This window comes from Orussus abietinus, unplaced genomic scaffold, assembly GCF_000612105.2.
Source record: "Orussus abietinus isolate OABI.00-Male unplaced genomic scaffold, Oabi_2.0 scaffold165, whole genome shotgun sequence".
NCBI lineage: Eukaryota > Metazoa > Arthropoda > Insecta > Hymenoptera > Orussidae > Orussus > Orussus abietinus.
The window spans coordinates 7,724-19,962 of record NW_019394312.1 but is presented as its reverse complement, the minus strand read 5'-3'; the positions used below and the strand labels follow the sequence as shown (position 1 = coordinate 19,962).

At 45.7% G+C, this 12,239-nt stretch overlaps 1 protein-coding gene across 1 annotated transcript in view; it reads right to left on the bottom strand.

Moving 5' to 3' along the window:
* The window catches only part of LOC105694410 (dachshund homolog 2), a 150,827-nt gene extending 139,280 nt beyond the window's left edge, over positions 1 to 11,547 (bottom strand). The window contains exons 1-3 of the mRNA XM_023431732.1: positions 11,511 to 11,547; positions 8,059 to 8,281; positions 2,500 to 2,562 (exon numbers count right to left, since the gene is read on the bottom strand). Coding sequence (XP_023287500.1) covers positions 2,500 to 2,562; positions 8,059 to 8,281; positions 11,511 to 11,547 — 323 coding nt within the window. The remainder of the gene's footprint in view (positions 1 to 2,499; positions 2,563 to 8,058; positions 8,282 to 11,510) is intronic.
* Between the last annotated feature and the right edge of the window lie 692 nt (positions 11,548 to 12,239).

Genomic DNA, 12,239 nt, shown 5'->3' with positions numbered 1-12,239 from the left:
GGGGGTAACAAATAGACAGACAGATACGAGACAAAAATTTGACGTTGCCCCCCGACTCGCGTTGGTTCGATTTAAATAATAATGGGCGCTCCAAACAATGGAGATGAAGTGCTATAAAAGACGCATGGGCGTTATCAAAAATGATTTTAATGTCTGCGAACGCGGTTGATGGATGTTTTTTAAATTCCTTACAATTTTAACTGGTTAAGGGTTCTCTTTGTTGACGGTATGACGGAACGTTCCCTTGATTTTGTCGGGATGACTAACTGAGCTGATAATATGAATGATGTGTTTTTTATTCCCGTAAAATTGGACCGATTCATGATTTTTCAGCGAAGGGACGGAACGTTCCCTTGATTTTGTCGGGATGACGGAATGAACTGATAATATCCCGCGATAACGGATGCCTGCTAATGATAATTTGTCGGAGGTGCAACGTGATGCATCGGATGCTGCAAAAGAGAGAAGCAGAGTCGGGGAGGAAGACAGAAGAGCGAATGGGAGGAGAGGGGCGAACAGATAGGCAGACAGATACGTTGTAAAAATTTGACGTTGCCCCCCGTATCGGGAGGACTCATGTTGGTTCGATTTAAATAATAATGGACGCTGCAAACAATGGAGACGAAGTACAATAAAAGATGCACGAGCGTTATCAAAAATCGTATCAAAGTCAACAGACGCGGTTGATGGATATTTTTTAAATTCCTTTTAATTCAATTGATTAAGGGTTCGTTTTTTTTTTTACAGTATGTTGGATACAATACATTCCCTTGACTTTGTCGAGATGATAAAGCGAGCTGATAATATTCCGTGGTAATAGATGCCCATAATTACAATTTATCGGAAGTGCAACGTGATTCATTGAACGCTAGGGTGAGAATCTCAGATTTTAACCGATTACAGGGTTTCTGACTTCGCAATGGAACGTTCTCTTGATTTCGTCGGGATGACAGAACGAGCTGATAATATCCCGTGATAACAGCGGGGATGCTGCGCCGGAGTCGAACTTAACATGTCGGAGTTTAAACCGAGCGGGAACTCGATGCCCACTAATGATGATTTATCGAAGGGAGAGCGTTGGGTGAATGCCGGAAACAGAGATCGAGGGATAGGAAGAGAGAAAGGGAAACAGAGACATCCGGAAAACCTCGCCATCCGATCCTCCGCAAACGATCCGCACGGTCCGCGGGGTATCGGTGTTATCGCAAATAAATGTCCCGCCGATAGCTTCCATCATGAGACACAAACTTAAGGTGAAGTGAAACACGTCGAGGAACTTGATCAACGTCGATAAAGAGGATTTTTCTAAATGCCTACGTTGCCGACGTTCGTTTTTATATTGACAGCTGGGTCGAATTATATTGTGTATTGTACCAAATGGCATACTCCACCTGTCGTTTTCGTACAATAATTATAAAGAAATCGAAGTAAAATTCCAGAAATCCTCTGGATTCATGCCTCCTGGGGCCCTAATTGACTGCGGAGGGACCCCCTGCGCCATCTGTGATTTCCAGGTCAATTAAATTTTCACTCCGAGACCTCGTATTACCATCGTTTTAGCAAAGAAGCGAATACAACACTTTTTTTGCCTTTATCCCGTTCAAATGCGAGTTTATCGATTACCAGAGTGTTCTAAATTGTCGTAAAATTGTCCTGACCCTTTCGATTCTCATATCAGAGCCTTCGATAATTGTATATCGATCGAAATATGAGAGCTCGACGCCATTTTGGTTCTGGCCTGGACTGAGTTAAAAAATTTTTTTGAAAAATCCAAATTTTCAATGTGTCAGGACAATTCTTAGATGGTCAGGAGTGATGTGTCAAAGTTTCGAACAGTTTGGTCTAATACCCTTAAAAAAAAGTGTTGTATTCGAATCGACTGATTTGAGGGATGTTTCACTTCACCTTAAATACGGTGACGAGAATGTTAATAAATGTCTCCGTCGGCGAAGCTGCTATCAAACAAATTTCTTAATTCACGAAAATCAACACGGTAACAATAGGCGCCGTAGTTCTGAAAGATCGCAATACCGAAGACATGACAGAATGCAAAAATATAATTATATGCCCGAAATAAATGCAACGACGTAATCGCAAACTCGACAGAGTACAATGATGCAGATTGCAGACCCCCCAATAATGCAACAATGGTACTGTGATCGCATTTTTATTTATAAAAAAAAAATATATATCTTTTACATGTCGAGGCCCAAAGTGGATGAAATCGAAAGGGGCTTGTGCAGGGACGCAGGGAATTCCCGATTTTTCTCGGTAATTCAGAATAATTTCTAGGGGGTAAGGGGTGGGCTTTCCTCGCCTGCGTAACGCGTTTTTGATTGGGTACTTTTTTTCGATTTCGAGGGCACATAGTCATGGCACAGACTAATGGCTCGGTGACACCTGTAGCCCCGCCACTTTTCGAGGGTGACGCCCAGTCGAGAGGCCGGGAGGGCGAAAACTACCCCTAACGCTGTTCCGGAAAAGAACGAGCTGACCTACCTTTCCAGATGTTTCACGATGTCCTCGTACGCCGCTCGGCAGTTCTCCCAAATCCCCGTCGACCTAAGGGCAGAAAGGGGTAAAGGGTTAACAATCGCACAGGGCATTGGGGTTACGCACCCCCTAGAAGCGCCCCAGGATTCGCGGGAAAGTCCTGTGGGGGGGTCGGTACATCCGCGGGGTGGACTGTGGACGTGCCACTTTTTATATTTCATTTCTAGTTAGTATTATGTATAATTATTATATTACACCCTGTATCGCGGTGATTAGACAAAAAGGATCGATGATCCTTGAGTGATCATTAACTTCTGATTAAAAGATGCATGATAATTCGGTGAATAATGTGTAGGTGGTGGTAATCATGGCACTGATAAAATAATTTGAGTCGTCGCTTTTGAGTTCGTTCTTTGGTTGATTAATACATTACACCCTGAATCCTTGTGATTAGACGACAATAATCGCGATTATTGAGTGATCATTAATTGTCAGGAAATGTTTGCAAGAAAATTTAACATAGGTGGATGTGGGTATATTGAAGTATAGAAGCCTAATCAATATCCAAGATGAAAAGTCCGTACCCTCGAGATTTTATTTTTTATTTTATCCAGACTTTCGATCCATATAAATATTATCAGAGATTTCCCGGAGCCGAGCTACCCCTGGACGCGCTTAAAGGCGCCGACTCGTCCTCGGACGAGCTAAATGATAAAGTAAACGCATTGATTATGACCCAGAGCCGAATTAGTAATTCCACCCTCACCATCGAGACGATCCGCGACGAGGGACGTCGGAGGGACTGATTAAGGGTGGATGAGGGGATGTGCTCTCGTTTTTTCGTCCGCCCATCTCCAGACTCGCGGCCTTTTCATTCGATCGTTTCGCCAGAGCTTTGAAGTCTCTGATTAAAAAATATCCCGAGACTATCCCGAAGGCTCCTTGGTCACCCTCTCTCCACCCCCGTGACGGGGTAAAAAGTCTACGTAAGGGTGGAGTCGCACCCCCCGCGGCCTCCTCGAGGGCTGCTGCCTGAAGGATCATCCAGCGACACTTCCTGGACTCTTTTCAAGAGGACTTCCCGTTACACTTTCCACCCCCTCCCACCTGCAACCCCAAATCCGTTTCGAACCAACCCCCGAAAGGACCAGGAGAGCATTTCTCTGCCAGAAAGCCACTTGCAACTGTACCAACGATAAGCTAAAGATAATTCAAAACAGGGGAAGCAGAAATGGTCGAGTGGTCATGGATGTTGGGGTAGACCAAGATAACAAAAAACTAACCTAGGCTTATCTAAGAAATATGAAAAAATCACGAAATGTATCCACAGTCCCCATTGTACTATTCTCCGGTACTCGTTCGTCGTTTCAAGATTCCTATACTAAAGAAATCATATTTTAGCGATTTTTCTTTTTACTTTTTCCTAGGGTGGAGGCGCCTTCCGTGGCGCCGAAAAATAATTGACTCGCTCCACCCTCGGTCAGGGTAACTTCCGAATCCTTCCGAAACAACCCCCTCAAGAGCGGTGGAAGCTCGTATTTATTTAGCGGAAGATACATGGGAGCTTGGCCAGAAACGGACAGGAGGTTGGGCAGAGGTGGAAGGTGGAGGCGAAGGTCCGGAGAGATCGTGGATGCTGGGTCGGGATGGGGTTGCGTTGAATTAATCATATTCCGGTGTTTGTCGTGGCACCCCCAGACGTAATCCGTCTTACCTCCCGATCTCTCGCTCCTCTGCCACGATAGATTTGCATTTTAATTAAAAGCAAAGCGCTGAAATCATAATGCGGAACGTGTGGTGCCGCCTTCCCATCCCCACGACGTGTGCGTGTGCGCGTGTCTTTATATTGTTGCGTTATGTATCCATATCTTGAAACATCGGCGAAGTAAATACCCAAATTCTCGCGAATCAGCCCCAAAATCGTGGAACATCCCTTAGATATCTCACAAATGTACCATGAAATTAACCCTACCCGTTTATTTCTATTTTTATTTCAACTGTTTTGCAGTATAAAAAAAATAATTTCAATGTCTGTCGTTGAAAATCCAGTGTTAATTCCTCTTTAAGATCACTTTTAGTCATGTTCGATTACTGAGGTGAATTCGAGCATACCTAACCACCCTTGACATGTTGCTAATTATTAAACCCGACTCGTCAATAAAATCCTATCATTTACTAACAAATCACGTAAATCAAAGGCTGATACATGAAGTATAGGGTAAATATAGCGATTTAATTTTGGTTTAACAAATATTTGTAATTGCCAAGCATGGACGTAGCCTCCTATCAATATGCTAATCGATACACGTGGTTATCAGATATGCACAATTTTAGGCGCTGCAGCGTTTCTGACTAGTATTAATTGAAATTTATGCATTATGTATTTATGAAGACTGCATTCACAAATATCGTTTCGAAATAAAGTTACATTAGAGAAAACAATACAAGTGGACATGTTACTGATAGGGACGGAGCTTTGTTAGAAAAAGAATGGCGAGTGAGAATATTACATGGAAATGTACAGTGACCATGACAGGACGAATTGGGATGAAAGAACGAATCTAATGAGTTTCGTGGGACCCCCTGCAAGTATAATAACGGTTACTAGAGTAATAACTCTCTCGGTGAAGGGTCACGTCGAATTTCATTTGCGGATCGGTACTGGGCGAGGGACGAGTCTTGTAACTCGTTGCTAATGCTGGGCTATTTAATTATTTTCGCGGTAACTATATCCCTGCCTTGGAAGCTACCCCGGTAGCTGGGTCCTTATTTCGCTCTCTAGAGCACCTTAAGCCTTCTGAATGATTCAGATTAGCGAATGAGTACTAATTCAAGGATATCTCGGCATCCTTCAAGCTGACAGGGCCTTTCTCGGTAGGCTGAGGTCTGAAGCCGAATTTTGCTCCTGGGAAATGTCCTAGCGAAGGGAGAGTAACGTGTATGAGGTGTCTGAGCCTATCTCCAAGGTAGGGGGCGAGCTAAACCTTCTTCTGAGGTTTGGAACCACGTAAACCCACCCTTAAGGTATGGTCCCATCGGCAGCAGAAAGCCAGGACAGACAAGTCGGGGACTCATATATCCGGACCCGCCGAGAAGCTGTTCGTCCTAATCCCGGCATTTGTTAACGCGTTTCTAATGGATGTTTCCTGGAAACTTTGGGGGTTGGGATCTGGAAAGGATTTGATAGGATCTAGAGGTTGGAGGACGGGAGACGCAATCTTTCGACTGAAGAGTTCTGGCCTGATGATGTGACGCAGTGATTGGATTTTGCTTGGTATCGTATCGCGGGATTTAATTTGTCTAAAATGATGGAATTTCAAAGTGTAACTTATCCTTGGTAAGAATTGCTGAAGAACTTTGGGGGTTGGGATCTGGAAAGGATTTGATAGGATCTGGAGGCTGGAGGATGAGATTCGTGATCTTCCACTGAACAGTTTTGCTCTGATGATGTGATGCGGTGATGGGGTTCTGCTTGGTATCGTATCGTGGGATTTAAATCATCAAAAATGTTTGAATTTGATATTGCAATTTATCCTTGGTCAAAATTCTGGAAAAACTTCGGGAGTTTCAGGGAATTTCTTGAATACTGGTGGCTGACAAGGATTCAATGGGTTGTCAAGACTGAATATGGGGAATCGTGATAGGGAACCTTTTGCGTAGGGCGTAACAGTTGTATCCTGATAAGACATTTCGTGCTACGAGGTGTTGCATGCCAGTCCATCTTGCAAATGGAATGCAGATTGCTTTCAAGACTCGTAGCTTTTAGGTTTGGGCAACGCGTTGCATGCAAGCCCATACCGCAAATGGAGCACAAACTGCCTTCAAGGCGTGCTGAGCTAACCTGACTCGGTAATCTAATGGCCCCAGAACGAGGAAAGGCGAAGGAAACGGACTTAAAACCTGGAAAGAACCTGAAAGTACCCAAAGAGTCTAGAAAACTGAACAGAAAATTGCTTATCCGCCCAATATGTCGAAAGAGAAAATATGCCATCACTCGAAATAAATCGAACTAATAAGTCCCGTACAAATCAATCCTCATTGCGAATTCCTCCACCGTCAGAAAATTAGAATGATGAGAATTTTAAAAGGGTTTAAAGAGGACGACCGAAACGCTGCGTCCATCCCTTCTAGAGGGAAGAACTTGATCAGGAACTCAGTCTGTAAAGAGATCATAAAATGACAAGCATCTAAGAAATGAAAGCAAACAAGCAGAAAAGGCCTAACGTGTCAAAAAGATATCAAGAGGAAGTGACTAATTAAACCGCCCCTAAAGAAACCGTGAAAGAAATGGAGCAGAGAGCGCGTAATTAAATGAAATCGATAAGTCCCATAAAAATCAAGCATCATGGGGGATCAGTCCAAGTCTCTCCCCTGTCAGAAAATTAGGATTACGAGAATTCCAGGCGGGTTTAAAGACGGGGAAAAAGGTGGGTCCGTCCCCTCGGAAGGGCGCGACCTCATCGGTAACCCAACCTGGCTAATGACCAAAGAACGAGGAACGCGTAAGGAAACGGACTTAAGAGGCAAGAAGAAGTAGAAGGGAGAGCACAAGAGAGAGATCAAGCAGTGTCGAGACCCCTCGGATTTCCACGGCTTCGCCGTCTCCTGGAATCCTCTTAAAGTTGTATTCTTTTGGCCTCGCGAGCATCCCCCGAGAAGGAGGGGAGAAACGGAGCGAAAAGGGACGGACCGGGGGAGAACTTAAAACAAATAAATCCAATTTCTAAATGCTCAGTCGACGTGCGTCCCGTTTTGCCGCCCCCTCGGCTTCCAGGGGGTGGTCGGCACTTCCCGGCAGCGGAACTTTCCTAAGTTTTACACCCCCCAGGTCCCACCCCCGGGGTTAATGAAAATGTTTCCCGCTGCGGCGCGCTTCGTCATTGCCCAAATATATATCATTAATGGCCGACAAGGCTCGCCGGAAATCTATAAGCGGGCCTAATTTATTACCCGAGGCCCGTTCCCACCGATGCTAATTACGTTTCGCGATGTCGTCCCAATAACCCGGACGTAATTATAAGAGGAGACCCTGCTCTCCTGAAAAGAACATCGTCGGACAAACCGAGGCCGAATGGTAATCCCGGGCAGACTCTTACCGAGCGTTACCCCTTATGACAGGGTAATTAACATAACTCCACCTCGGTGTGCAATGCTAATTACCAATAATCCACCTCCACCCTGCTACCGATCGGCAATACCCCATTATGACGGCGTAATTAACATAACTCCACTTTGGTGGGCAATACCTATCACTGAATTTACTTTTACTGCTACATTAAAATTCCCACGGGATGGCAAAAGTATGTCTAATTGCGTTTGAAATAACCCTTCACATAAATCCTCGGCCTCTCGGCTTCGTTCGCCCGTGATTGATGTCGCCGATTCTGCAATCCCTCATTTTTTATATATTTTTATAGAAGGTTGCGATAGTTCAAACATCCCTACTCCTTATCTTCCTTAGCTTAGCTTCCTAGAGATCCTCGATTCGTCGCTTTCAGTGTACGTAGATTTGAGTAGATGCTTGATTATATATTTGCGTATGTGAAAATAGATTCGTCCACTCACCTCGCGATCGCCTCCATGTTTGTCATGTTGGGGTTCACCTTAAGGCCCTGTTCCGCCCTCGCCTGGGCCTGAAGGTGGTGGGGTATGCTAGCTGGGGATAGGATGGCCGTGTGGCCCGCGGCTGGGTGTCCCCCCAGCTGCATAAATTGCATGTGGCTTAAATGCGTCGGGGGGTGATTGTAGCCATTGGCCAAAAGCGGCGATTTCTCCATCCTGGGCACGTCTGGAACATTAAAAGGAAATCGAAATTAGGCGACCCCCAACGCATCTCGCGCGGTAAGATCCAACAAGAATGGACTAACTTCGGAATGTGTCATCAGCGTGAAATGCGAAAATAATTCACGATTTCCGTCTCCTCATTCTACATGCTCATCAAATTGTCAACAATTCTTCGATAATTAATTACGTTCAGACCTTGGATAATTCCTGAATTTGCAGGGCTAAGTGATTCTTAGCTGGCTTGCGAATGATAAGGGTCCCATATTCCGTATATCGCACAACAGTCCAAGGTACCCTAGTCACTTGGGTCATTTTAATGAGACAAGATTCAGTGATACGACCGTGTCAAGGTCCAAATCCCAACTGACTTAATTATTTTGTTCCAGTCCTTCTGGGGCGGTTGTTGATCCTAAATTCCTGGTGGAGGTAGATCAGTCCGATGTTCATTGGCTTGTATGAAGGTTCAAAAGACACTGGACGATGACATGTCAAGTGATCGCTGGGAAAATTTCAATTTGGTTGGCAAGTCATGTTGTGGACGCGGATAGTCCGAAATTAGGGATTGAAGAGGGCTTATCAAAAAAGTATTCTCGGTGGCACTATGGTCATTTGCTTCTATAAAATCGCCAGTCAATTTGGTACTTTCCCGAGTGCTGTGCAGTCGCGCGGTACTGGCCGAGTTGGAGGGATGAAATTGAATTTCGAGGGGGTGCAAGCAAGCAAGTCGAAGCCGAGACGTGTAGCTGGCGGCGAGCCGCGGATAAAGAGCGCTTTTGTACACTTGATGGATCGCCGACCGCTTAGTCAAATATCAATCACACCGCGGCCTCTGCATATAATCTGCACGCCGATTCCGCGGCCATGTTTGCACGTCGACTTTGCCCAACTCCTATCCCGGTGCCTTTGCTTGCGTGGAGAGAACAATTCGCATATTTAACATTAAACCGGTGCCCCTCTCCGCGAAGGGATGAAAGGATTTCCCCGGAACCACCGATTTCGGAGCGTAAAACGTTATCGACTACTTTCGACGATGAAACAATTGCCACTCGTCGAATTTTCTACAGTCATCCAATATCTATCAGGATAAAAATGTTGAACCGTTTGCAAGTTACGTGAAACTTTACTACGACCTGGGTGTGCCGAATCGTATCAAACTTTACAACGTAGAGACCCTAAGGTAGGTCCTGAAACTCCTGAAATTTCCCTTTTTACAACAAAACATTTGAAAAGGTCTGTAAAGAAATTAAAAAAAAATTGAAATTCTACATATCACCTTAAGAATGACGACGAACAACATCATTTCTGAAGACGAAGAGCTAATGAAACCCGATTCCTTGCAGATACTTCGGGGCGAGATCTGGAAGTGGTACTTCCAAGTCACCTGTTGATGGATCACGATGGCGATGCAAGAATATTCGGATATCTGGGGATGGTCCAGGTTAACATTCCCGGCAGAGTCCTCCCATCGGGACAGATCGAGCGTTGGCAATTTCTGGCCGGGATCAGGTTCTCCGGGTTGGCCAGACCCATCCCGGGCGGACGTTGGTAGCCTCTCTCAGCGTATGCGTACACGAAGACGGGGTCTCGGTCGGCATCCCCGCTCCAGCGGGTAAATTGGCGGGTTCGCTTTTAATAAGGAACCTCCTGGCGAACCATGTACGGTTCAATATGGCGCCTCGGTGGGCCGGGAAGGCGCGTGTGTTCACGCGATCCCGCGGCCTGCCCCTTTATGCCCGTCCCGGTTGGGTCCGCGGGCCCCTCTCCGTCCGAGGCAAAGTTATGCCGTCTTTCCACGAAGGAAAGCCCCCGAGGTCTGGCCCATTGTAATATATGAGACAGGTGAAACTATTGTCATTTGGGCGAGCCTAGGTCGGCTTGCCTACGTTGGTCGGTTCCGCGGCCCGGCTAGGGCCCCAGAAGTGTGGGCCTCGTGGCGGCATAGGTGAGCCTCGTACGTGTGCGCCTGTGTGCCGCGTGCCTATTCATTACAAATTATCTAAATGGCAGTGATTTCGGCAGGCCGGCTGGCCGTTTGACGAGTAAGTGGCGGGTTCGAGGAGCCGCGCTGCTGGCCAGTGTCTGCCAATCGGGGCCCGCCGGGCCCGATCGGGCCCAATCCGGCCCGGGTCGCCGGGTCGGCCGCATGAGACCCCCTGCCCCAGTCGGCCCATGACCGAGCCCGAAATTGGACTTATTACAACTTATAGAGCGCGATTTGAACGCTCCGCTCAATAACATATATTATCCCCAATCCATATGATTTAATGGAATCCTTCTAAACTCTCCACTTAGACCTGGTCCTCGTACCCGCTTACGCATATATGCATCGGCATAGGGTAATCGAGTACGTCCATTCGGCATTATAGGGTAATCGCGACCTGTGTACCCCCGTTTTGGGATGTCCTATGGAGGTCCTGCTGGGAGACGTACTTTTATTTGAAAGCCGAAACCAATATCATACATTATAGGAAGGGAATCTGCTGGATCAAAATCTGTTGATGTGTTAACAGCTACGGAACCGATAACGCAATTTTAATTACCTGAGCAGATGAACATATGTCGTGCTGTTGTGTCACAAAGTGGTACTTCCGAGGTGGAAGTTAATCTCAATCAGGGTATTGAACTTCTTTAATGGTGTTCAGGCAGAAGAAACCCGCACATCTTGTGGGGATAAACTGAACAACGTATTTTTAGAGTTTTGGAGAGGGAAGAAAAATTATCAATGACAAAGAGGGGTGTTCAGTGCCAAAAAATCTCTCTCGGCCCCTCTTCAGAGAAACCGAAATTAGCGATCATCGGGACATTCTTTCAGGACAAACCACGTGTAATGGATAAATTCGGTCGATCATGTGGCATCTTGGATCTGTTACAACTTATGGACCGCGATTTGAACGCGCCGCTCAATAACACATTATCCCTAATCCACGTGATTTTGTAGAAAAATTCTAAACTCTTCACATAAGTGTGGTCCTTGTACTTGCTTACTCATACAAGCATGCAGCATGGGGCAATTAAATACGCTCATTTAGCATTATGGGGTAAACGTGACCTGTGTACCCCATTTTTCAGCGTTTCATGGAGATTCTACTGTGCAATGTACACGGCTGTTCAAGTTGAACATAGAAACCGTTTTCACTCCCTGGAACTATAGGAAAGAGATCTGCTGATAGAGTCGAATCGTGACCCAGAGATGTGTGAATGGGTACAGAGTTGATGGTGAAATTTCAACTAACTTGTGTTGGGCAACAGAATATTGGCAGATGAGCCCATCTGGTGTAATAGGTAAATTTGGTGCGTGTATGCCGATGTTGGGTACCTTGCAATTCTGCCGAATTCTGACCTGGGAGACCCTCCAGATTATATGCGGAGAAATAGGGCCAACTCCCAAAGTCGGCCCATGACTGGGCCCAAAATTGGACTGATTACAACTTATAAGGCCGTGGCTCGGACCATCCGCTCAATAACATAGATTATCCTCAATCCGTAGGATTTAATGAAATCCCTCTAAACTCTTCACTTAGACCTGGTCCTCCTACTCGCTTAGGTAAATCCGACGCTAATATGGCGGCCCGAAACACTCCTGCGTGTTTCGAAACCGCAACCTCTGTCTAGCTGATTTCTAGGATTGCTTGCTTTCATGCAAGATTTTAGACCTCGACATATCATTAACAGCTAGAACTCGATAGGTTTTAACACGATCTGTCCGTGGCGTTTTGAGTAACCTCTCCTTCCTCCCTATTAGAATGTATTCCTCTCGATCTGAGTTGTCCAATTAGGTCCTGAACGACACACATGCATCAGCCACTAATGCACAAACTAATAAGGCTAGTCAAATTGTTCCCAATATGAGTTATTTGATAAGGTCCTGAACTATCCATCAGCCCCAAATCCATCGATCACATTAACGGATGAATAAAATAGCTAAAACTGACCTACGCGACGTTGAAGATTTCGTAAGACGT